At 35.5% G+C, this 26,957-nt stretch overlaps 1 protein-coding gene across 1 annotated transcript; it reads right to left on the reverse strand.

Moving 5' to 3' along the window:
* Positions 1–1,991: 1,991 nt before the first annotated feature.
* Positions 1,992–26,554, reverse strand: Gm29740 (predicted gene, 29740). The gene is made up of 7 exons (XM_017318691.1): positions 26,446–26,554; positions 21,043–21,109; positions 20,387–20,421; positions 5,392–5,509; positions 4,529–4,619; positions 2,381–2,479; positions 1,992–2,021 (listed from the first exon to the last, which is right to left on the reverse strand). Exons 1-7 carry the CDS (start codon positions 26,552–26,554, stop codon positions 1,992–1,994), a joined length of 549 nt encoding a protein of 182 aa, XP_017174180.1.
* Positions 26,555–26,957: the final 403 nt, after the last annotated feature.

Below are 26,957 nucleotides of genomic sequence, written 5' to 3' on the forward strand. Positions count from 1 at the left end.
CTGAAAACAAAGAGAGAGACAGAGCTATAGAAACAAGAACAATGGGAACAGAGAGGTTGGGCCTAGAACAGAGAGAGGGGGCTAATCAGTCCTTTTATCCTGCCTTGAAGTTAGCAGTTTAGTTTCTTTCAAGAAAGAAATATACTTTCTATGAATTTTGTAAGTTAACAGGAAATATTTTCATCTCTGAGAGCAATGTTAATTTTAAAGTGTTTATAGGAAATTTTTGTGGGACTACTTTCTTAAGAACAATATAAGCCAGGTATGTTGTCACATACCTGTAATAATACCTACATGGAATGCTGAGATCACCTGGAACCTAAACATTCTAGAACTTCTTGGACAATACACAACATACTATGTGCCTATTTCAAAAATGAAATGAAGTGAAATAAAATCAACCCAATGTACCTTCTTTATTTGTATCTCTTACCTTTGGAAACTAATAAGATAATGAATCAAAAAATAAATAAATTTCAATTATCTGTATGAATGAAAACAATTTTAAATGTTAAGAAGGTTAAAAAAATCACTACAGTGATGGGGAGGAAAGAGCCTGGGTGGGAAATGGGACAAGAAGGTGAACATGATCAGGTATTGTGTGTGTGGGGAACATAACTGAAGTGCTGAGGAAAAGCAAAAAGAATGGAAACAGGCAACTTTTTGAGGTAGGAGGTGAGAAAACCCTCGGTTATATCAGAGACCTGGGAGGTGAGAGACCCTAAGGACTCAAAGGGAGGGACCTTAGAAGAAATGCCCTACAGTGGGGAGAGGGAACTTGTAGAGTCCTCCTCCAGTGGAGGGACAGGACATCAAGTGGAAAGATTGAGTTACCATCCCACAGTAAAAAGCTCTAACCCAGAATTGTTCCTGTCTGAAAGAACTGCAAGGAAAAAACATGGAGAAAAGCCTAAAGAAAAGGAGATCCAGTGACAAGACCAAATTGTGATAAAGCTCAAGGAGAGGCATCAAGGCCTGACACTATTACTGATGCTATTCTGTGCTCACAAAAAATGGGCTTATCATGACTGCTCTCTGAAAGACCAAACCAGCAGGTGAAAGAGTCAGATGCTCAAATTTATATGCAACAAATAGACAGAAGCTGGGAACCCCTGTGGATGAATTGGGGAAAAGCTGGAAGAAGCTGAGGAAGAGGTCTACCCGGTAGGAGGACCAACAATCTCAAATAACCTGGACCTCCCAGGATGTCTCAGACACTGAGCCAGCAACCAGGCTTCATACACCAGATGATATAAAGCCACCAACACATATACAGAAAAGGACTGCCAGGTCTGGACTCAGTCAGATGAGGTCCATCTAATCCTCAAGGGACTTCAGGCCCCAGGGAGCAGGGAGGTCTGGTGGAGAGGGGACAGGATGGTGGTGTCATACTCTTGGAGATGGGGATTGTGGGCTTGGGGCCCTGGGAGCATGGGGGCATATAGGCAGGAGATATGGGGTGTGGAACAGTAAGAGGGGGAACTAGGAGAAGAATAAAATCTCGACTTTAAAAAAAGTATAAGAATAAATTTTAAATAATTCAACTATATTAGTGTGTGGAATTTCAGTCCACGGGACTATATACCATTCACATATTCATTTAGATTTCCTTTGGAAGTTAATATAAAGATGCACTTACACTTAAACAAGAAAATGATTAAAGATATTTAAAAATAAAGAAGTTCTATTTTAACTCTAAAGGTATAACTGCTAGTTAACTTTGTAATCACATCACTGGGATTAACTTCCTTCTCAGAATCATCAGAATAACAAGGATTAAAGAAACTTTAAAACTCTGTTTCATAGGAAACAAAAAAGTTAGAGATTTTTTTATTTGTTTTATATATATACCAGCAAGTGAAAATTTTTCATGCTTCATTTTTCTGAAGATGGGAAAGTAGAAGAGTACTTCAGATTATTCTCCATGATGGCTCTTTCAAACATAGACATTTTTTTTTTCTCAGTTCACCATCTACACCAAAAAGCATATCTTAGTACTTGGTCCCCAAGTTCATCAAAACCTAAAACAGAAAAGTACCTCTTATTAAATAAATTCCCAAGGATACATATATGAAAGATTCTGTGCAGATGATGTATAGGGTAAAGGTTAAGGTCAGGATTAGGATTAGGGTTAGTGTTAGGGTTATGTTTAATAAAGCAGGATAATTATAGTGTTATTAAAGTATGAGGTACATCTGAGGTCAAATTCCCATTTTATCATTTCATATCTTTAATAATTCATACAAAGCCATTAGGATTTTATGGATAATAGCAGTCATTTCAGTAAGAAATAATTCAAAATAATAAGTAGTTAAAACTTTATGATTATTAAAACATATTTAGATTCCTAAGGTCATTTTATGGACCATGTGCAACATACCTCCATGGACTTCTCATGCATTTCTTTAACTGCTTCCAGGGTCTGGTTCTGACTACATTTGGACAGTTTCAATGCTTGTTGTTCTTTTTGACAACTATTCTACAAATGTAAAAGGAAAACATTAGTATAACAATTCTGTTTATTTTTGTTGTTACTGCCATGCAACATGCATGGCAGTCTAACAATAAAACACTAAATGTATATCTAATACTAAAACATTTATGTAAGCAAAAATAATTCTATATGAAAGTTAAAAGGAATAGTTTTCCAACTGATTTAAAATTTTAACAACTATTTACTAAATATATATATATATTTACAATAATATGAAATAACATTATGCTACCAATTGTGGGGTAGGAATTTTTTTTAATGTGAAAGAGTTTTTCATAATGCACAGACTGGCCTTAGCCTCCCAAGTTCTTATGTTTATAGGCATGCACCATGTATACATGAACTCGGTAAAATCCTAGTCTTGGAAGCTTAGATTGGTTTTCTCTAGATTCCAATCTCAAGCAACATATAGAAGTAGTAACATAAAGTTCTCATTGTATTCTTTAGGGTTGCGCACAACCTTGATAATTTGCATTTAAAAAAAATTAAGACAAGCCCTTTACACCTTTTCACCTTGGGCTACTACAATCCTGTTTTGCCCTTTATTCACTGTGATCAATTTTTTACCTCACATTTGCACTCAAATCATCATAATTAAGTAAAATTACCTCTAATTTGCAATGCTTATCTTTAAAAAAAGTGCACCTGCATACATTTGGAGACAAAGGGTTAATATTGGGTGTCATCTTTGATTTCACAGTACTGTTTCAGAGACAGAATCTCACTAAACCTAGAGCTCATCATTTATGCTACACCTGGTGGCTACAAAGATCTGGAGATCTTCTTTTCTCTGAACTAAATCTGAGATTGGTTGTTTTAAAATGCTCACAACCACACCAACTTTTTTTTGTTGTTGTGGTGGTGGTTTGTTTTTAGTGTTGCTAGTTTGTTGTTGTTTATTTTGTTGTTGTTGGTGGTGGTGTGGGCATTCATCCCAATGCAGGGAATATAAGCTGGGGTCTCCATGCCTACACGGGAGAAAGATTACCAATTAAACCATCTTCCAGCCCTGTAAATCAATCTTATTGGGCCCACATGCAGCATATGACACATTTAGGGATCTTTTCTTCTTTAAAACTTTCCTTCACTCATGGTAGTTTTCTTTCTACCAGTGGTTCTCTTCCTTTACTGGCTCCCTCTCACCAGCTGCCATATGCAGAATTACAAATCTTGAAGTACCCTGCTGTTCTGTCTTTAGACTCCTTATTTACAGGGATGATCACTTTCCCTTGAAATGTCATCCAGAGTCCAATGTTTAAAAACTGTCTTCAATTGGAGTATTTATTATTTATCTTTAGTTCCTATCTCTTTCCAGAACTGACTCATAATGGCAGGTTCCTCAATGCCTTCTGAGGCAAGAATGAATTTGCTGTTCCTTTCAAATTGAATACTTTCCAAACTATTAACCAGTAAATAAAATAAAATAGTTAATATGATTATCGTTGTCTCAGATCTTACTTGGAAACCAGGTGATGACTCTACAGGTAGAGTAATGGAGACGTGATCTAAAATTGTTTGCTGATATTCTTCCACAGGAAAATTCTTCCAGGGCTGTTGAGATTGTTTGTTTCCATCCTCTGTTGTTACTAAATCTTTACTAAATTTAGGACTGTAAGAACTGATTTACCAAATTGAGTTGGTTTTTTAATATAAACAACAGAGTCCAGGTGAAACCAATAAATAAGCTTTCTCTCTTCTTTGAACTCTGATATATTGTGGTTTTTTTTGTTTTTTTTTTGTTTTTTGTTTTTTTTTTTTTTTGTAGTCACTGGTAATCATCTCTTGATCTTTCTGCAAATGTCTGCCTCTTAAAAATTTATGATCTGGTATACCATAAAATGCCTAGTCGTTTTCATTGATATAGTATGCAATCAATAGTTTATATCTCAGTAAGACTAGAACAGAAGCAAGGATAGATAGATAATGGAACTTAATTTAGTTTCATATGCTCAACTCAAGGCTAGTTGTTCCATTCCTACTTAGTAATACTAGGTTAAATATTAAGTTTTTTTTATGGTACCAACCACTGATTTTTTCTTTTTCTTCATTGAATTTCTGTACATCCATATCAGACTTCTGAAATGTAGTTATGTACTGCTCACAAAATTTGTTGTTGATGTTCTTCCTGTAAAGCACAGTAACAAAAGCAGGCACATTTCATACCAATATGAAAATGAACACTCAGAACAAATTCAATTGAACATTTCATACTATAAAAAGAAAAATAGCAGTATAAAATATCTAATGGGAAATCATTATAGATTTTTCCGCTAACATATTATCAGAGAGGTTTTCATTTACGTTTTAGCTTTTCAAAATTAAAGAAATATAAACACACACAACACACACGTAACACACACACACACACACACACACACACACACACATATATATATATATATATATATATATACATGTACAAAATTTAATTATATTTCAATGTGGTTTTTTTTTTCATTATTTTCTACCAAATATAAGTTCTAATTTATTTTTCATACATTGCCTTAGTAAAGACAGTGCAAAACATGTCAACTAAAATATACATATTGTCTGCATATGTAATTGTAGTTGTTCCTTTTGAATATTGTTAAACATAATAATCCATAAATTACATTCCTAAGACTATGTGCAAGACTTCTGTATTTCCACAATGAATGTAAATTAAAATTTAAATCTCATTAACATTGACTTAAAGCAGAAAATAAAATTTTCATAGATTTCTATGAATTAGATTTAGTTTGCTTGAAGGCATGATGTTATAGGGTTAACTGTTTAGACAAAATCAAAGCCACACATTTTTACTAAAGAATCAGACATGATATATTTTTTTTTAAACTTCAGCCACATATAATTTTTAAAATGATACACATTTGACCCTACAAATATAACAACTCTACCTCTCTCGTTCGTTCGTTTTGCAAAATCTTTCTAATTTCTGGTTGCTGCCTTTGAAAGATTCTTTGACATAAGTTTCCATCCATTTTCTCTTTATGTGAAGCGTCTTATAAATGTCATCTATATTAAAAATAGTCATTTTGAAGAAAAATTAGATGATTCCATGTATTCAAGTAAAAATAGATATAGATAAATTTCATTCAATAATGCTATGGAAACTTAAAATTAAATGATAGATATCACAAACATGCTTCATACTTTAGAATACTTAGGGTTTGGTATGTTCAGATGAAGGATGTTCAACCTGTAAAGTCTACAGAAATGTTCCACAACATAGAAAAAAACAGTCCATGTATTTTGGATAAGAAATATCTAATCTTATCTGAATTTTAATTTCTGTAAGGAAAATAATTTTGAGCTTCAAGAACAGTTTTCAAAAGAACAAATGCACAAAACAAAGGATCAAAAGTATACTTAATTCTTCATAAGGAAACACTTTTAATAAAGGCTAATTCTTTTCCAAATCTAAAAAAGATGATGCAACTGAAAGAACAAACTTGACTGTGGAACTGTTAGACCCATTGTTTAAAATATTCAATTAAAATAAGAGGGCAACCGGTCATATTGGTTCCCATGTTAATCCTAGTATTCTGGAGGAAAAGGCAGAGAGATATTTGTGTGTTCCAGGTTAACCTGGTCAACATACTGAGTTCCAGGACAGACAGAGCTACAAATGAGACCCTGTCAGAATCAAACCTGCGTTTGATTCCTAGCACCTACATAATGTGCACAAATATCTCCAACTCCAGTTCCAGGGGATGTGATGCCCTGTTCTAAATTCTGCATGCACCAGGTACATATGTATATGACTCACAGACATACTTATAGGCAAAATACCTATATAAATAAAAATAGATAAAAATGTTAAAATCTATGTTTAAAACAATGATCTCCAAGTTTTTTTTTAATCAAAATAAAATTATTTCTAAAGTGAATTGGTAATTATATTTCAGAACATATCCTTTAAAAAAACACTTGAAGAAAATTATGGTAGGAACTTTTGATCAGTAACTGCTGCAGTTCATGAAAATTGTAATGCTTCAGAAAATGTTTAGTACCTTTCTAGCATGCACAGTTAGCTTTCAGTAACTAGGATGAAGCTATATTTCGGTGTACATGTTTAATATTCTCACCATACATAGTACTAGACAAAATCAGATTATTAAATGATTATTCTGCCTCCTCTAAATAGAGCAAATCCTTCAGTTGAAAAAAATAATTTGGTAAAATGGGTAACTTGAAAGAAGCAAAATATTATTTTTTAAAAATATAATATTGTTTCATGGGGGTAGAGATATGGCTCAGCAGTTAAGAGTACTTCCTGTTCTTTGCAAAGGACATAGGTTTGGTGTCTAGCACTCATATGGTGGCTCACAACTATCTGACTCCAGTTCCAGGTATCTGAAATAATCAACTGATATCTGAACAACAGGTACACATGTGGTGCACATATATAACTGTAAGCAAAACACTAATACACATAAATAAGTCCAAAAATAGGTATTAGGAGCATTGTTTAGTAAGCCATGTAAAGATGTTTTTTTGTGTGTGTATGATCCTAGTATTGGAAGCTTAAGCAGGAGATTTCCAGTGTAAAGACTGCATAGGTTAAATAGGAAAATGCAGGCCAGCCTGAACTACATAATGACACCATATCTCAAAGACAAGTTACTGTCTTCTGAGAAAGCTCACTTAGCATTCAGTTACATATAATTTAAAACAGATACTTTAGAATCTGAGTATCATTCTCTCATTGTTTAGTAAGTTGTCTTCCACTTACAGTTACATAATTCATTTCATAAAAAGAAAAAAAAAAACAACAATGAAGGGATTGGAGAGATGATTCAGCAGTTAAGAGCACTGGTTCCCTTCCAGCTTTCTGAGATTGGAGTACCAAAACCCACAAGGTGGCTCACTACCTATAACTTCAGTTTCAGGGGATTCAAGGCCTTCATCTGGCTTCCTCAGGTACAAGACACACTAGTTGTGCACATACACACGTGAAAGAAAAAAAAAACAATAACCATAACATAATATTTAAAAATAAGTTATAAGGGTTACATTAAAGAATTCAGTTTTGCATTGTGCCATATAAAGAAGGAAGCACAGAAGACTCCTAGAAAAGAAACTGACTTAATATAAAATTAGCACTGGATCAATGAAAATATGTTTCATGTACAGAATTTTGTATACATATCACTTAGCTATGAGTACATGGAACTGTGAAATTGTTTACATCTATTTTTTTTCCTTTTAAAATTCCTTCAAAGCTGTTACAAAAAAGCCTCAGTAGTCAAGAGGGCCTACTGTGAAAAGAGGAGTTTCACAAAGTACTTTTTTTTGTTTTTTAAGGTAAGTAATGTTACTTCATGCTTATCAAAGGATAATTCATCAAAGATGAACTCACAATTCTGAATATCTATGCTCCAAATACAAGGGCAACCAAATTCATAAAGAAATTTTACTAGAACTCAAAGTACATATTGTACCCCATATAATAATAGTGAGAAACTTCAACACCCCACTCTGAGCAACGCAGAGGTCCTGGAAAAAAGAAATGAAAAAGAGACACTGTGAAACTAATGAGAAGTTATGAAACAATCGGATTCATCAGATACATATATATGTATCTGTCACACACACACAGACACACACATCCAAACATGCACACATATATTGAAGCAAATTCACACACAGTTCTCACTAGATGAAGAGAAATTATTTGAAAAAAAATCAACAAACCTTCATGATAATAGTCTTGGATAGATTAAGAATTTTAAGCACATACCTAAATATAGAAGCAAACCAGAAGCCAACATCAAATTAAATGGAAAGAAACTTGATGCAATCCCACTAAAATAAGACAAGACAGGACTAGACAAGGCTTCTTACTCTTTCCCTACCAATTCACTATAGTACTACAAGTTCTAGACAGAGCAACTAGAAAACAAAAATTGGTCAAAGGAATAAAAATTGGAAAGGAATAAATCAAAATATCACTATTAGCAGATAATAAAATAGTATACTTAAGTGACCACAAAAATTCCATCAGAGAACCCATAAACCTGAAAAACAACTTCAGCAAAGTGGCTAGATATACAATTAACTCAAACAAAACAGTACCTTTCTTCTACTCAAAAGATAAACAGGATGAAAGGCAATTATGGAAACAACACCTTTCAAAAGTCACAAATTATAGTTCCTTGATGTGACTCAAACCAAGCAGGTGAAAGATTTCTATGACAAGAACTTCAAGTCTCTGAAGAAAGAAACTGAAAAATCTCAGAAGATGGAAAGGTCTCCCATGGTCATAGATTAAGTTAGTAAAAATGGCTGTCTTCCCAAAAGCAATCTACAGATTCCATGCACTCTCCATCAAAATTTAAACTCAATTCTTCGTAGAGACAGAAAGAGCAATATGCAAAACCATTCGGAATATCAAAACTCCAGAATATCCCAAAACTATTCTCAACAATAAAAGAACTTCAGGGGGAATCATCCCTGACCTTAAGCTGTATTATGCAGAAATAGTGATACAAAAATGTATGGTAATGGTACAGAGACAATGCCTTCATGAAATGGAGAGATCTAAAATATATCATCCTGTGTGATCTCAAAGGAAAAAAAAACATGGTATGCACTCACTGATAAGTGGATATTATCCTAAAAGCTCAGAATACCCAAAATGTAATTCACAGACCACATGAAGCTGAAGAAGAATGAAGACAAAAGTGTAGGTGTTTCAGTCCTTCTTAGAATGGGGAACATAATATTCCTGATAGGAAATGTGGAGATCAGGGCAGAGACTTAAGGAATGACCATCCAGATTCTGTCCAACCTTTGGATCCATCCCATATACAGAAACCAGGCACAGTCACTATTGTGGATACCAACAAGTGCTTGCTGATAGGAGCATAATATGACTGTCTCCTGAGAGGCTCTGCCAGGGCTTGGCAAGAACAGAGGCTGATGCTCACAGCCAACAATCAGACTGATCATGGGGTCCCCAGGGGAGCAGTTAGAGGAAGAACTGAAGGAGCTGAAGGGGTTTGCAACCTTACAGGAAGAACAACAATATGAACCGAGCAGACAGACCAGAGCACTCAGGGACTAAGCCACCAAACAAAGAGGGGCACCCATGACTCTAGCGGCATATAGAGCAGAGGATGGTATTGTCAGACATCAGTGGGAGGAGAGGTCCTTGGTCCTGTGAAAGCTCCATGCCCCAGTGTAGGCAAATGCCAGGGTAGGGAGGTGGAGTATGTGGGTGAGGGAACAGGCTCATAGAAACAAAGCAAGTGTCAAATGGAATAGGGATTTCCTGGGATTAAACCAGGAAATGGCTGATATTTGAAATGTAAATAAATACACACACACTCACACACACACACACACACACACACACACACACACACACAGATGGCTTTAACTGTGTCTTCAGGTGGGTTTACATCTAATCACAGGATGATCTAAATTTTTCCCATTCCTGCTAGTTTTTTGATAAATTAGAGTAAATGTGTCTGCATCTCAATCTCCAAATAAAATCATAGTTGCTCTTATCACAACCAAGCTCCTCAACCTTTTTCATCACAATACAAATCTAAGACAAATCTTAAATATAAAATTCTTCCTGGCTGGACAAATATTTTACTGCTACAGCAAGAAGCTCTGGTTTCAATCTTCAGGAATGAAAAATAAAAACCCCCAAAATTTAGATATAAAAAATAAAGAAGACATGATTCCTCGGGCCCCATTACATTTCTGAGGCTGAGGACTTCAGGTACAAGGCCAGTCCAGGCTGCAATTGAGGTTTCTGACAATCCTGAGATATAGAGCTAGAGGTTACTTTCCTAAACCAAAACAACAAATAAATAAAGACAGCCTGGTCTGAATTATGTCTGAATTCCCAGCACTTCTGAGGCTGAGAGAAGCCTCTAGTATTTGAGGCAGTTTGGAACCTATATATAGAAATTTCGGCAATGTGGCATTTTCACAACACGTTAAAATGTAGACTGGTCTTCAGTTTCTTTTTAATAAATTCCTGGTGGGAAGCAGTTGCACAGAAGAGGGTTTTGTCTGTTTCATCCACTAAGTGAAGTCCAGTTTACTCACACCTCACATCCCCAGTCCCCAAGAATACTTTCAGGGTCTCCATTTCCTTGGCCTTCCTGATTTCTGCTAGGAGCTAGTCTGTTCAAACTCTTGCACTTACAGTGAAGTTCTCAGTTTTTCTCAGCAGAGGCCTAAGTGGGAAAGGTCGATTGTGAACCTGGAAGTAGCAACTTCCTGAGTCCAGTGAGGGTCACCTAATCTCATTACTCCTGAAGAAACACCTCCAAAACTCCACCTTCATCCCCACCCAGACCCCTAGCTGAACCAGGATTAACCAACAGACAATTGACTACCTCCACTGAGACTTCATCCTACCATGATTCCTCAAGAATTTTGCTTCCTCAAGAACTCTTTGTAGCCACCATACTGGGTAACAGGGTTTGAACAGCAGGAAAATAATCTCAGCCAAGCCCATTGCTGATTGGCTGTGTTTGCACATGAGTACTAAGGGTAAGAGAGGCTCTTTCAGTCATCTGTGATTAAAGCTTCAAAAAGCGGGTAGTATTTTAACTTCCACTACTACCCAGAGGCTTTCCATTTTCTAAGTTTGCAATACTAACTTGAAAGTTAAAATAAAATGAACTCCAAAGACGACTCTCCTACTTTGTTTCAGATGAAGGGACTGTTCTGTGTAACTCTAAATTGTTTTTTTTTTTGTTGTTTGTTTGTTTTGTTTTTTTGTTTCTTTTTTTTTGTTTGTTTTTTTTTAACTAAAGTGTTTTTGCATGTTTGTATTTATATAACATGTATGACTAGTTCCCCTAGAAACTAGAATAGGATGCCAAAATCCCTGGATCTAGAATTAAAAATGATTTTGAGAATTATGTGGGTTCTAGGAACTAAACCTTGGTTCTGTACAAAAGCAACAAGTGTTCTTAATTTCTAAGCCATCTTTCCATTCCTATCCTGTGTGTGTTTTAAGGTGTGCTGGACCATTTCTCACGATAGATGTTTAATTTTACTATATAATGGAGAGTATAAAAAATGACTTTGTTAATGTTGTCTATTTCCAGAAACAGAAAAACAAACAAACAAACAAACAAAACAGCAACAAAAAAAACATAATTTTAATGGATTGTGTAAATCATAAATAGTTTCAGGATAAAAATGGAGTGTATACATTTCAGTATATGGGTGCATAAGGAGGCCAGATATAGACATCTGTTTTATTCTCAATTATATTCCAAATTTCTTTTTCATTTTCAGTTTTTTTTTTCAAGTCAGGGTTTATCTGTATAGCTCTGGTTAACCAGGAACTCACCCTGTATACCAGGGTGGCATCAAAATCAAAAATCTCCCTGCCTCTGCCTCCCAACGTCTGGGATTAAGGCATGTGCCACCACTGACTGACCCAACTTAAAACTTGAGATAGGTTCTCTCTGAATATGCAGCTAACCAATGCCACTACCTCGGCTAGCCAGCAAGCTGTCTCCACCTACTCAGCACTGGTTGGCAGCCTGCATTTTAGAAGTGGATTCTAGGCCCCCACTTTTATTTTCAAGAAAAACATTTTACTAAAACAGCCATCTCTCTAGCCACTCTTCAAGGTTTGTTCTGTTGCTATAGACACTGCAATTTTTTGTTTGTTTGTTTTTTGTTTGTTTGGTTTCTTTTTCTATTTCTCTAATCATGCCTAAGTTTAGGCTCCTAAAATGCTTAGTGGTGGTTTTGCTTGTTTCCTTACAACAGCAAATTGGTTTTCTTGCTCACTTTACAATTTGCAGCTAATTTGGCACACTGGACGAACTGACATTTCATTTACTAGTCTTATTGTTGTGCTTTGTTTCTTTGGTGCTTTTTTTTTTTTTTTTTTTTTTTTAATTTGCTGGGTTTGTTTTTTTTTGCTGGTTTTCTGTTTTTGTTTTTGTTTTCACCACTGAAGATGAAATTTATAACTTTTAATGGTGCTTTACCACTGAGCTACATCTTTAGTTAATCTTTAGTTTTGAATGTTGGATGAGAAGTTATCTGTGTGTATTTTTTAACGAAAACTATAATTTCTGTGAAGCCTACAATTATCCCCCTATGCTATAGGTTCTATAGAGATCTGTTTCCCTCGTTTGGCCTCTTCAAGAAACAGGGAAATATTTCTAAAACACATACCTCCAGATTTATCCAACATACTGCCTACTTCATGTCTGTGAAGACAGAACAATAAAAAATTAAAGCAAGAAATATAGTAGACTGGTAGGCCATTTTTTTACCACACACAAAACTTTACACAGAAACTTCTTTAATTTTTTATAATAAATATATAATGTTTGGTTTGGAACAAATGTCATATGCATATAAAATATATGGTGGACTACCAACTTGAACTTGGATTATTTACTTTTAACAATTCATACATTTACACCCCACAAGGAGTTTATTCATAACTCTCCCACAATTGCCAAGACCCTTTTTTCCCCCAGATAGTCCCCTACTTATTTTTATGATGTTTCTCCTTTTCTTTGAGTGTGTCAAAGATCACATGCAGGTGGTCCTATTGTATGAGTTCCTATGTGTTTGTGATCACAAAGTCTAAAGGATCCCAAGCTGGGCTTGAACTTAACATATATCAGCATCTGACATTGAAATGCTGATCTTCCTGAATCTAGTTTTCCAGTGAAGGTAACACAAACACTACTTTTGAAGTACTCTATTGAACTGGCAAAAAAAAAAAAAAAGAAAGAAAAAAAAAAGAGAAAAAAAGAGAAAAAAAGAAAAAAGAATTGAAAATATTACCCCATGTCTTAATCTCCTTTTACTTGAGGCGATATATTTTCATCTTTACCAATTGCTGGATTATTTACTGTATTGACAATAGAAAATGTAAACATTTGAAAGTATGCAATATTAGTAATAGTTAATAAAGTACTATCAATTTGAATTTCTTTGGAAAAACTGCCCATTTTGAGTTTTTGAAACAGATTTTAAAAATTAAGTAAAATTAAGTACATCCAGGAAATCTAGGACACAAGGAGAAGAAAAAACATAAGGATAACAGGTATAGATGAGAAGTAAGATTTCCAAATTATAGGGCCAGTGAATATCTTCAACAAAACTATAAAAGAAACCTTTCCTAACCTAATGAAAGAGATGTCCATGAACATACAAGAAGCATGCAGAACTCCAAATAGTTTGGACCAGAAAAACAACAACAAAAACAAAAATCCCTGCCATCATATATTAATCAAAGCACCAAATGAACAAAACAAAGAAAGAATATTAAAAGCAGTAAGGTAAAATGGTCAAGTAACATATACAGGAATTCCTATCAGAATTACACCTAACTTCTCCCCAGAGACTATGAAAGCCATAAGATCCACGGTAGATATCATACAGACACTAAGAGAGCAGAAATAAGAACCAAAGCTATAATATGCAGTAAAACTATTTTACCATAGATTGAGAAAACAAGGTATTCCGTGAAAAAACAATATTTACACAATATCTTTGAACAAACCAAACCCTTCAAGGGATAATAAAGGGAAAACTCCAATATAAGGAGGGAAATCACATGCTAGCAAAAGCAAGATATTAATCTTGAAGTAAACCTAAAAGAAGATAGCTACATGAACAAAATTCCAACAAAAATAACAGGAAGAAACAAAGACTTTGTCTTAGTATCTCTTAATATCACCATATTCTATTCACCAATTAGAAAGAAATAGACAAACAGACTGGATGTGTAAGCAAGACCCAGCATACCAGAAACAAACCTCAGGGACAAAGACAGACATTTCCTCACAGTAAAAGCCTGGAAAACAATTTTCTAAGCAAATGTTCCAAAGAAACAAATTTGGAGTAGCCATTCTAATATCAAATAAATTTGACTTTCAACCCAATGTTATCAAAAAAGACAAGGAGTGACACTTCATATTCATCAAAGTTAAAATTTACCAAGATGAATTTTCAATTCTAAACATTTATAGTCCAAATGCAATGGCATCCATATTCATATAAGAAACTTTAGTACAGCTCAAAATGCACATTGCACCACACACAATAATAGCAGAAGACTTCAACAACCCTCCTCATCAATGGAAAGATCCTGGAAAGAAAAATTAAAAAAAGACACAGTTAAACTAACAGAAGTTATGAAACAAATACATTAGTTGATATCTATAGAACATTTTATTCTAGAACAAAAATTGTCCATTCTGCTCAGCACCTCATGACGCCTTCTCCAAAATTAACAATATAATCAGTCACAAAACATGCCTCAACAGATATAAAAATATCCAAATAATCTCATACATCCTATCTAATCACCAAGGACTAAGGCTGATCTGAAATAATAATATAAATAATTGAAAACCCATGTACACGTAGAAGGTGAACAAAAATCCAGTCAGTGATAAATCAGGTAGGGAAGAAATAAAAAAAAAAATGTAAGACTTTTTAGAGTTTAAAAAAAATGAAGTTACTACATACCGAAAGTTGTGGAACACAACTAAAGCAGTGTTAAAGGGAATCTCATAGCTCTGAATGCCTCTAAATAGAAACTGGAGAGAAGATACAGTAGTAGGTTGACAGCACACCTAAAACCCCTTGAATAACAGGAAGGAAATTCACCCAAGAGGAGTTGAAGGCAGGAACTAATCACACTCAGGGCTGAAATCAAACAAGTGGAAACAAAGGAACTATAACATAAAATCAAACAAACTAGGAGCTGGACCTTTGAGAAAGTCAACAAGATAGATAAAACATAAGCCAGACTAATTACAGGGCACAGGGAAAATATCAACATTAACAAAACCAGTAATGAAAAGGGAGACATAACAACAGATACTTAGTAAATCCAAAAAAATCATCAGATCCTACTATATAAGCCTGTAACTTAGCAAAAGTGGAAAATCTGGATGAATTGGACAATTATCTAGACAGATGTCAGGTACTAAATTTCAATCAGGTTGAGATAAACCCTGTAAACTCTCCCATAATCCCCAAAGAAATAGAAGCAGTCATTAAGAGCTCCCCCCTCAAAAAAAAAAAAAAAAAAAAAAAAAAAAGCCCCGTATCTGATGGGTTTAGTACAGATTTCTATCAGGCTTTCAATGAAACACCAATACCAACAATCTTCAATCTATTATGCAAAAACAAAAGAAAATGAACACTACTTAATTTGTTCTATGAAGCCACATTTACTCTTATACCCAAACCATACAAAAACCCAATGAAGACAGGATACTTCAGACCAATTTAACTTATAAATATTGATGCAAAAATACTCAATAACATCCTGTTAAACACAATCCAAGAACACATCAAAATGATCATCCTTCATGATCAAGCGGCTTCATCCCAGGGATACAGGAATGGTTCAATATATGGGAATCCATCAATGTAATCCAATATGTAAAGAATCTCAAGGAAAAAAACACAGTATTATCTCATTAGACGCTGAGGAATCATTTAAAAAAAATCAACAGACCTTCATGATGAAGTCTTGGATAGATTCAGAAAGCAAGGCCCATAACTAAACATAGTAGCAAACCAGGATCCAACATCAAAATAAATGGAGAGAAACTCGATGCAATCCCACTAATATATGACAAGGCTTCCCACTCTCTCCCTACCTATTCACTATAGTACTAGAAGTTCTAGCAAGATTAAATAGACAACAAAAAGAGGTCAAAAAGTTAAAAATTGGAAAAGAACAAATGAAAATATCACTATTAATAGGTAATAAGATAGTATATTTAGTGACCCCAAAAAATCCTCTAAAGAACCCTTAAGCCTGAGAAACAACTTTAGCAAAGTGATTGGATATACAATTAACTCAAATAGATCAGTAGCCTTCCTCTACTCAAAGGATAAACAGGCTGAAAAGGAAGTTATGGAAGCAACACTCTTCACAATAGTCTCATATTTTAATAACTTGGTGTGACACGAAAAAAGCAAGTCAAAGTTCTGTAGGACAAGAACTTCATGTCTCTGAAGATAGAATTGAAATTCTCAGAAGATGGAAAGATCTCCCATGGCCATAGATTGGTGTCCCAAATAATTTAGTAAAAATGTCTATCTTGCCATAAGTAAGCTCTGATTCCATGCCCTCTCCATCAATATTCAAACTTAATTCTTTATAAAGATAGAAAGAGCAATATGCAAAATCATTTGGAATAACGAAAATCCAGGATATTGTAAAACTATTCACAACAATAAAATAACTTCAGGGGGAATCATCCCTGACCTCAAGCTGTATTATAGAGAAATAGTGATAAAAATGTATAGTGACCATAAGGAAAAAATGACTTCAGGAAGTTCACACGCAAACGGATATGTCTAAAGTATATCATCCTGTATGAGGTAACACAATCCCAAAGGAAAAAATATGGTATGCACTCACTGATAAGTGGATATTATCCTAAAAGTTCAGAATACCCAAAATGTAATTCACAGACCACATAAACCTTAAGAAGGAAGAAAAAAGTGTGCATGTTTCCATCCTTCTCAGAATGGGGAACAAAATACTACTGGGAGGAAATATGGAGACAAAGTGCAGGGCAGAGACTGAAGGAACGACCATTCAGAATCTGCCCCACCTGTGGATCCATCCCGTATATAAACACCAGACCCTGTCACTATTGTGGATACCAACAAATGATTGCTGAAAGGAGCCTAATAAGGCTGTGTCCTTAGGGGCTCTGCCAGAGGTTGGCAAAAACAGAGGCTCATGCTCACAGCCAACAATCAGACTGATTATGGGGTCCACAGTGGAGGAGTTAGAGGAAGGACTGAAGGAGCTGAAGGGGTTTGTAATCTTACAGGAAGAACAATAATATGAACCAAGCAGACCGCCCCCCTCCCCCCAGAGCACTCAGGGACGAAGCCAGCAAACAAAGAGGGGGACCATGGCTCCAGCTAAATACATAGCAGAGGATGTCCTTGTCAAACATCAGTGAGAGGAGAGGTCCTTGGTCATGTGAAGTTTGGTGTCCCAGTGTAGGCAAATACCAGAGCAGGGACATGGGTGTTGGTGGGTGGGGGAACATGCTCATAGAAGCAGAGGGAGGGTGGAATGGTAAAGGGAATTTCTGGGGTGAAACCAGGAAATGACTAATATTTGAAATGTAAATACACACACACACACACACACACACACACCTAATATGATGGCTTTAACTGTGACTTCAAGTGGGTTTATATGCAATCACAGGATGATCTAAATTTTGGTCCCATTGTTGCTAGGGTTTTGATAAATTAGAGTAAATGTGTTTGTATCTCAATCTCCAAATGAAATCATGGTTGCTTTTATCATAACCAAGCTCCTCAATTTTTTTCATCATAATACAAATCTAAAGCAGATCTAAAATATAAAGTTTTTCTGGCTGGACAAATATTTTACTGCTACAGCAAGAAGCTCTGGTTTCAATCTTCAACAAGGAAAAAAGGAATAAAAAACAAACAAACAAACAAACAAACAAACAAAAATTTAAATATAAAAAATAAAGAACACATATTTCCTCAGGCCCAGGTACATTTGTAAGGCTGGGGACTTCAGTTTCAAGGCCAGTCAAAGATGCAGGTGAGGTTTCAGACAATCCTGAGATATAGAGTTAGAGCTTACTGTCCTAAACCAAAACAACAAATAAATAACAACAACCTGGCCTGAATTATGTCTGAAGTCCCAGCACTTCTGAGGCTGAGAGGAGCCTCTGTATTTTGAGGCAATTGGAGCCTATACATAGAAATTTCGGGAATCTGCCATTTTAACAACAGGTAGAGGTAAATGAAGACTGGTTTTCAGTTCGTTTTTAATGAATTCCTGGCAGGCAGCAGCAGCTAAAAGAAGGTTTTAGTCTGTTGGCTCCACTAACTGACTTCCGATTTACTCACTCCTCACCTCCCCAAGCCCCAAGAAGACTTCCAGGGTCTCCAATTCCCTGGCCTTCCTGCTTTCTGTTAGAAGATAATTCTGTTCAAACCCCTGCCCTTAGAGAAGTTCTCTGTTTTTCTCAGCAGAGAACTAAGTGGGAAAAGTTGATTGTGAGCCTGGAAGCAGTACCTTCCTGAGTCCAGTGAGAGTCACCTCCTCTCCTTACTCCTAAAGTAACACCTCCACCCCTCCACCTTCTTCCCCACACAGGCCCCCAGCTCAAACAGTATTAATCATCTTTCAACAGACAATTGACTACCTCTACTGAGACTTCTCCCTACCATGCTTCCTCAAGAACCTTGCTTCCACAAGAACTCGGCTTGATGACTACCACAAAGCATACTGGGTAACAGGGTTTGGATAGCGGGAAAACAATCTCAGCCAAGGCCCTTGCTGATTGGCAGTGTTTGCACATGTGTACTAAGGGTGAGAAAGGCTCAATCAGTCGTCTGTCATTGAAGAGCAAAAAGGAGGTAGTATTTTAGCTGCCACTACTACCCAGAGGCTTTCCATTTTCCAAGTTTACAATACTAACTTGAAAGCTAAAATAAAACGGACCCCAAACAAGACTCTCCTACTTTGTTTCAGATGAAGGTGCTGTTGTTTGTAATTTTCAATTGTTTTATTTATTTAAGTAATTTGTTTTTGCATGTTTGTGTTTATAAACATGCATGTGTGGTGCACATAGAAACTAGAAGAGAATTCCAAAACCCATGGATATAGAATTAAAAATGGTTTTGAGCCATTGTGTGGGTCCTAGGAACTAAAACTTGGTTCTGTCCAAAAACAACAAGTGCTCTTAATTTCTAAGCCATCTTTCCATCCCTGTCCTTTGTGTCTTTTAAGGTGTGCTGATCATTTTTCTTGAAAGATGTTTATTTGTACTATACAGTGGAGATTACAAAATTATAACACTTTCTTAATATTGACAATTTGCTCATAGAGAAAAAACAAAAAGACAAAAACCATCATTTTAATGGATTGTGTAAATCAGATAAAGAGTATTGTAAAAAACTGATGCATATACATTCCAGTATAAGTATGCATAAGAGGGCGACAAATAGACATTTGCTGCATTCTCAATCACATTCCAACTTCCTTTTTTTTTTTTTTTTTTTTTTTTTTTTTTTTTTTTTTTTTCAAGGCAGGGTTGTAGTCCTGGACCTCACCCTGGTTACCAACTGCTGGGATTATGGCATGAACCACCTCTGACTGCCCAAATTTAAAACATGAGACAGGTTCTCTCTGAATCTGCAGCTCACCAATGCCACTAGCCTGGCTAGCCAGCAAGCTGTCTCCAACTACTTTTCACTGGGTTGCAGCCTGCATTTTTAAAGCCGGTTTAAGACCCCCTCCTTAATTTATATACTTTCAAATAAAGCACATTACCAAAACAGCCATCTCTCTAGCCCCTCTGAGAGGTTTGTTCTCTTGTGGTAGCCACTGTATATTTTTTTTTCTTCTCTAATCATGCCTAAGTTTAGGCTCCTAAAATGCTTATTGCTGGTTTTGCTTGTTTCCTTACAAGAGCAAACTGGGTTTCTTGCTCATTTTACAATTTGCAGTTAATTTGGCAAACTGGACAACCTAACATTTCATTTGCAAGACTTATAACTGTGTTTTGCTTGTTTGGTAGGATTTTTGTTAATTTGGTGCATTTGTTGGTTTGTTTGGGGTTTTTATTGTTATTGTTTTGTTTTGTTTCTTTGTTTGTTTTTGTTTGTTTATTTTTGCCACTGAAGATGAAACTCATCACTTTTAAATGGTGATTTACCACTGAGCTACATCTTCAGCTAATCTTGCATTCTGAATGTTTGCTGAGAAGTTATCTCATATGTGTTTTAAAGGAAACTACAATTACTGTGAACCCAAAATTATCCCCTTTTGCTATACAGTCTAGAAATCTGATGCCCTCTTCTGACCTCTTTAAAAAACAGGCAAATACCTCCAAAAACACATACCTTCAGATTTATCCAACATACTGTCTACTTCATCTCTGTGAAGAAAGGAAAATAAAAAAATTAATGCAAGAAATATAGTGGACTGGTAGGCATTTTTCTTACCCACACAAAACTTTAAAAAGAACTTTCTTTTAATTATTTATAATAAATATATAATGTTTGGTTAAGAACAAATGTCATATATATATATATATATATATACATATGTATATGTATGTGTATATATATATATGTATGTATGTATGTATATATATATATGTATATATATATATATTACATGGTGGAGTATCAAAGTGATCTTGTATCCTTTACTTTTACCAATTCATACATTTACACCCACAGTAGTTTATTCATTACTCTCCCACTCTTGCTGAGACCCTTCTTCTTGCCAGATGGTCCCCCTCTTATTTTCATGATTTTTCTCCTTTTCTTTGTGTGTATATCTTGGAAGATCTCAGGCAGGTGGTCATATTATACTAGTTGCTATGTGTTTGTTATCACAAGGTCTGAAGGACCTCAAGCTGGGCTTGAACTCAACATATAGCAGTGTCTGATTTGTATTGCTATCTTCCTGAATCTAATTCTCCAGTGAAGGTAATACAAACACTACTTATGAAGTAATCTATTGAGCTGGCAAAAAATATTGAAAATGTTACCCCATATCTTCATCTGCTTCTGCTTGAGGCGATATATTCTCATTTTTATCAAATGCTGGGCTCTTTACTGTATTAACAATAGAAAACAGAAACATTTGAAAGGATTCTATATAAGTAATAGTTAATAAAGTACTATCGATTTGAATTTATCTGGAAAAACTCTCCATGTAAATTTTTGGAAGAGATTTTAGAAAGGAAATATTTACACCGAGAAAATCCAGGACACAAGGAGATGACAAAACTTAAGGATAATAGGTATCAATGACAAGTAAGTTTTTCAAATTTAGGGACAGTAAATATATTCAACAAAATTATAGAAGAAAACTTCCCTAACCTAAAGAAAGAGTTGCCTATGAATATACAAGTAGCCTACAAAACTCCAAATAGTTTGGACCACAAGAGAAATTTCTTCCATCATATAGAAATCAAAACTCCAAATGCATAATAAAAAAAAAAGAAAAGAAAAAGAAGAATATTAAAAGCACTAAGGGAAAATGGTCAAGTGACTTATAAAGGAAATCCTATCAAAACTATACCTAACTTATCCCCAGAGATTATGAAAGCCATAATATCCAGGGCAGATGTCATACAGACCCTAAGGGAAAAGAAATGCCAGACAAGGCTACTAGACGCATCAAAAAATTTTACAATAGATTGAGAAAACAAGGTATTCTGTGGAAAAAAAACCGATATATACACAATATGCTCGAACAAATCCAGCCCATCAAGTGGGTAATAATGGGAAAACTCCAATATAAGGAGGGAAATTACACTCTAGAAAAACCAAGAAATTGATCTTGAAGCAAACCTAAAAGAAGAAAGCTACATGAATCACATTCCAACTCTAACAACAAAAATAACAGGAAGCAACAACTACTTTTCCTTAATATCTCATAATATCAGCGGACACAATTCACCAATAAAAAGACATAGAATAACAGACAGGATGTGTAAGCAAGACCAAGCATACTAGAAACAAATCTCAGGGACAAATACAGATATTACCTTAGAGTAAAAGGCTGGAAAACAATTATCCAAGGAAATGTTACAAAGAAACAAGTTGGAGTAGCCATTCTAATATCAAATAAATTCGACTTTCAACCCAAAGTTATCAAAAAAAAAAAAAAAAGAGGAGGGACACTTCATATTCATCAATGTTAAAATTTGCCAAAATGAATTCCCAATTCTGAACATTTATACGCCAAATGCAATGTCATCCACACTCATAAAAGAAACTTTAGTAAAGCTCAAAAACACACATGAATAGAGCATTAAAAGAAACCTTGACTAAATTGGTTTTAGAGACCTGCAGAAAAGATTATGCATCTCTTTTTCCCTTCACCTTGTTCTGAGTATGGAACACCACAGGGAAATTTAAACTTACACCATTCGAACTCCTCAACTGGGGACCCCCCCCCTTTAACAGAAGCAGGTGGAATGTTTGACCCTCATGTTTCTTTTTCAGAACTCCCACTAGCTCACTTGAAGGACCTACAACTGGTCAGAAAAGATGCCTTGGAAATGTTGAAACACAATAAAAAACTTAAACAAAAACAAAAAAACAAAAAACATACTAACCAGAAACCATCTTGGTGCCACGTAAATTTCAAACAGGAGTACCTGTCCTGGTCTGGTGCCACCATTCTGGCAAACTTGAACTCAGATCAAAAGGACTTTCCCTGATGATTCTCACAAGCCCTGCTGCCACACCTCCAGCATGTGCCCAGTTCTGGCATCCAGCCTGCCATGGCCCACTGGCCTGGCACTGCTCACACACAGTGGACACTGCACAGGAACCTCCCTCCCTCCCTCCTCCCAATGGCAAGAGGCTCTTTTGTCTCATTCAATGGGCTTCTGAGGTTCTCAATCTTACATATCCTAAAGCTGTGACCTCATGTTGGCTTTGTTTGGCAGCTGGGCCAGAGGTTTAATTTTCTAACTTATAAGATCAGAACTATGTACTAGAAGGAGTGGGAAATGTGAGACCACAACTTAGAGCGTTTCTCCCTGGAAGGTAAAGCACCTGGACATTCTCCAAGATTGTTTTCCCTGATTTATAAAAATACAGCCAGAAAGAGACTCTATGTTCTCTACAGCCACCAAAAATCCTTTTGGTTTCTGAGCCTTACAGCTAGAGATTCAAAATTGGAGTTTTGACAAGGACATCTGGGCAGAGAAGAACACTCGTCCCATCTCTTCCCAACTCCTCCAAACTCTCCTCCCAACTCATCCCAATTCCTCAGCTAGCTAATAAAAACCTTCTTCTGTCACATCTCAGAGTCATACGCCCCTGCCCTGCACAGTGGAAGGAGTTTGTCCTTAGCTAGCTGATAATAAAAACTCTTGCAGTTTGCATCAGGTGTCGATTTCTCTCAAGTCATTGGGGTGCTGGCCAGCTCATCCCGGGACTTTACTGGACTTGAGAGGAGGTCCATCTTCGGGGTCTTACACATGGAGACCTAATACCAAAACTCTTCAAACTAATATGCAAAATCAAAAGAGAAGGAACACTATTGAATTTGTTCTATGAAGCCAGATTACAATTATATTCAAACCATACAAAAACACAATGAAGAAAGGAAACTTCAGACCATTTTCCCTTATGAATTTCGAAGCAAAAATACTCAATAAAATCACTGCAAACCAAATAAAAGAATACATCAAAACGATCATCCATCATGGTCAAGTAGACTTCATCCCTGTAATGCAGGGATGGTTTAATATATGGAAATTTGTCAACTTAATCCACTATAGAAACAAACTCAAAGACGAAAACAACATGATCACCTCATTAGATGCTGAGAAAGCATTTGACAAAACACAACACCCATTCATAATAAAAGTCCAGGAAAGGTCAGGAATTCAAGGCCCATATCTAAACATAAAAAAAAAAATACAATAGACAGCAAACGAGTAGGAAACATTAAACTAAATGAAACAATCTCATTAAAATCAGGGACTAGACAAGGCTGCCCACTTTCTTCATACCTATTGAATATAGTAGTTGAAGTCCTAACCAGAGCAATTAGACAACAAAAGGAAAACAAATGAATACAAATTGGAAAGGAAGAAGTCAAAATATCACTATTTCCAGAATATATGATAGCATGTATCAGTGACCCAAAAATGCACCAGAGAAATCGTAACCATATATATGACTTCAGTGCAGTAGGTGAATATAAAATTAACTCAAACATATCAGTGGCCTTTCTCTACTCAAAGGAAAAAGAGGATGAGAAAGAAATTTGGGAAAACTCACCCTTCACAATACTCACAAATAATATAAAATAGCTTGGTGTGACTCTAACTTAGAAAGTGAAAGATATATATGATAAAAACTTCATGTCTCTGAAGAAAGAAATGAAACAAGATCTCAGAACATGGAAAGAACTCCCATGCTCATGGATTGGAAGGATTAATATAGTAAAAATGGCTGTTCTGCCAAAAGTAGTTTATAGATTCAATATAATCCCCATCAAAATTCCAACTCAATTCTTTACTGAGTTAGAAAGGGCAATATACAAATTCTCCTGGAACTTGAAAAAAACAAACAAGCAACAACAACAACAACAACAAAAAACCACCACCACCAACAACAACAAAAAACAAAAACCTGGTATAGGAAAAACTATTCCCAACAATAAAAGAACCTCTTGTGGAATCACCATGCCTGACCTCAAAGTGCACTACAAAGCAATTGTGATAAACACTACATGGTACAGGTATAGTGGTAGACAGGTAGATAAATGAAATAGAACTGAAGTCAGAGAAATAAACCTTTAGTCACTTGATCTTTGACAAAGGAGCTAAAACCATCTAGTGGAAAGGAGACAGCATTTTCAACAAATGGTGTTGGTTCAATTGGCAGTTAGCATGTAGGAGAATGTAAACTGATCTATTCTCATCCCCTGTGCAATGCTCAAGTCTAAGTCGATCAAGGGACTGCACATAAAACCAGAGACACTGAAACTTATAGAGGAGAAAGTGGGGAATAGCCTGGAATACATGGGCAAAGGGGGGATATTCTTGAAAAAAAATACTACCAATGTCTTGTGCTATAAGATTAAAAATGGACAAATGGGACCTCATAAAGCTGATAAGGTTATACCCAGAAGTTCAAACTTGTAATAAGGAAACATGCTTCATTTTGTCCATAGCAGCCTTTTGTATAATAACAAGAAGCTGAAATGAACCCAGATGACTCTCTTTAGAGGAATGTATATAGAAAATATGGCACATTTACTTAATGAATTACTACACAGCTATTAAAAACAATGAATTCATGAAATTTTTATACAAATGGATGGATCTGGATGATATCTTCCTAAGAGAGTTAACCCAATCACAAAAAACACACATGATATTCACACATTGATGAGTGGATGTTATCCCTGAAGCTCAGAATAACCAAGGTAAAATGTGCAAAACCCATGAAACTGAAGAAGGAAGACCAAAGTGTGGATATGCCGTTCCTTCTTAGAATGGGGAACCAAATAATCATGGAGGGAGTTACAGAGACAAAGATTGGAGCTGAGAATAAAAGAATACAGAGACTGCCTCACTTGGGGATCCATCCCATATACAACCACCAAATCTACTGAAGATGCCAACAAGGGATTGGGTGCAGGAGAATGATATAGTTGTCTCCTGAGAGGATCTGCTAATGCCTGACAAATAAAAAAGTGGATGTTCACAGACATCCTTTGGACTTAGCACAGGGTCCCCAATTATGGAACTGGAGAAAATACCTAAGGAGCTTAAGGAGTTTGCAGGCCCCTAGAAGAAAAAACAACATGAACTAACAAGTACCCCACAATTCCATGGGATTAAACCACCAATCAATGAAAACAAATAATGGTATATATGATTCCAGCTTCTTATGTAGCAGAGGATGGACTAGTCAGGCATCAATGGGAGGAGAGACACTTGTTCCTGTAAAGATCCTATGCCCCAGTATGGGGGAATACCTGGGTTAGGAATTGGTAGATGATGTGTTGGGGAGATGGGGGAGAGGGGAGAGGACAGGAGATTTTTTGGAGTGGAAACTAGAAACGGGGATAATATTTGAAATGTAAATAAGGAAAAGTTATAATAGAAAAAGAAAGGAAATAATTTATTTGCAAGTTTTATGAAATAAATTCATGTTTGGCAAACATATTATATGAACAATGTTCATGTCTTTTCTTGAGGTGAAATCAAGAAAGTTCTTCTCTCTCAACGTATGCTGATATAGTTCCAAGAGTAGGTTTATGTGCTGCAAAACCTTGTATATAGGAATAGAGAGATATAGGTAAAATTAGAAATGAAGTATATGTAAACTCTTAACAAAGACTTCTTCCATTTCAGGTGACTAGGTAAAGTCTAATGAACTGCAGGACACAATTAATACTGGAAATGCGATACCTTCCGAAAGAGCCTCCTCTGAAACTTTTATGTCATCGTCCTCATCATCAAAGTCCAAAAGTAATAAGTAACCTTCCTTTGGTATCACCTTCAATTTCTTAAGAGCCATTCTTCTCATAAGAACTTAGTAGTCTTCTTAGTTTAAAAAAAAACAATAAAAATAAAAAGGAAAAAAAAAGAACTTAGTTACCTGATTAAAAATTATCATTTAAATAATTAAAAATAACAAAAAATCAAATAATTATTTTAGCTCAATGAAAGATCATTTCTTTTTTTACTTAACATGTATATTTTTAATCAATTGCCTTTATCAGAGAGTTCTGTGTACATATTCAATATGGTGATGCATATATATATACACTTACCCGTACCATTTCCTCCGTGTATCCCATTTATCATGTCCCTCTCCCTCACAACTTGTTTTAAAAACTTCTTTAACTCACTTCTTTAAAAACCTCCTTTAGAACCTAAATTATTAGTCTGCCATTTCTCAGTTTAAAGAGAGACAAAAA

This window comes from Mus musculus, chromosome Y, assembly GCF_000001635.26.
Source record: "Mus musculus strain C57BL/6J chromosome Y, GRCm38.p6 C57BL/6J".
NCBI classification, from domain to species: domain Eukaryota; kingdom Metazoa; phylum Chordata; class Mammalia; order Rodentia; family Muridae; genus Mus; species Mus musculus.

Coding starts and splice junctions, on each gene's coding strand:
- Gm29740 (XM_017318691.1), bottom strand. CDS start 26,554: ATGGCTCTTAAGAAATTGAAGGTGATACCAAAGGAAGGTTACTTATTA. Junction 21,110..26,445: donor AGAGGAGGCTCTTTCGGAAG/GTATCGCATTTC, acceptor TTGTTAATACAG/TAAAGAGCCCAGCATTTGAT. Junction 2,022..2,380: donor TGCATGAGAAGTCCATGGAG/GTATGTTGCACA, acceptor TTTCTGTTTTAG/GTTTTGATGAACTTGGGGAC.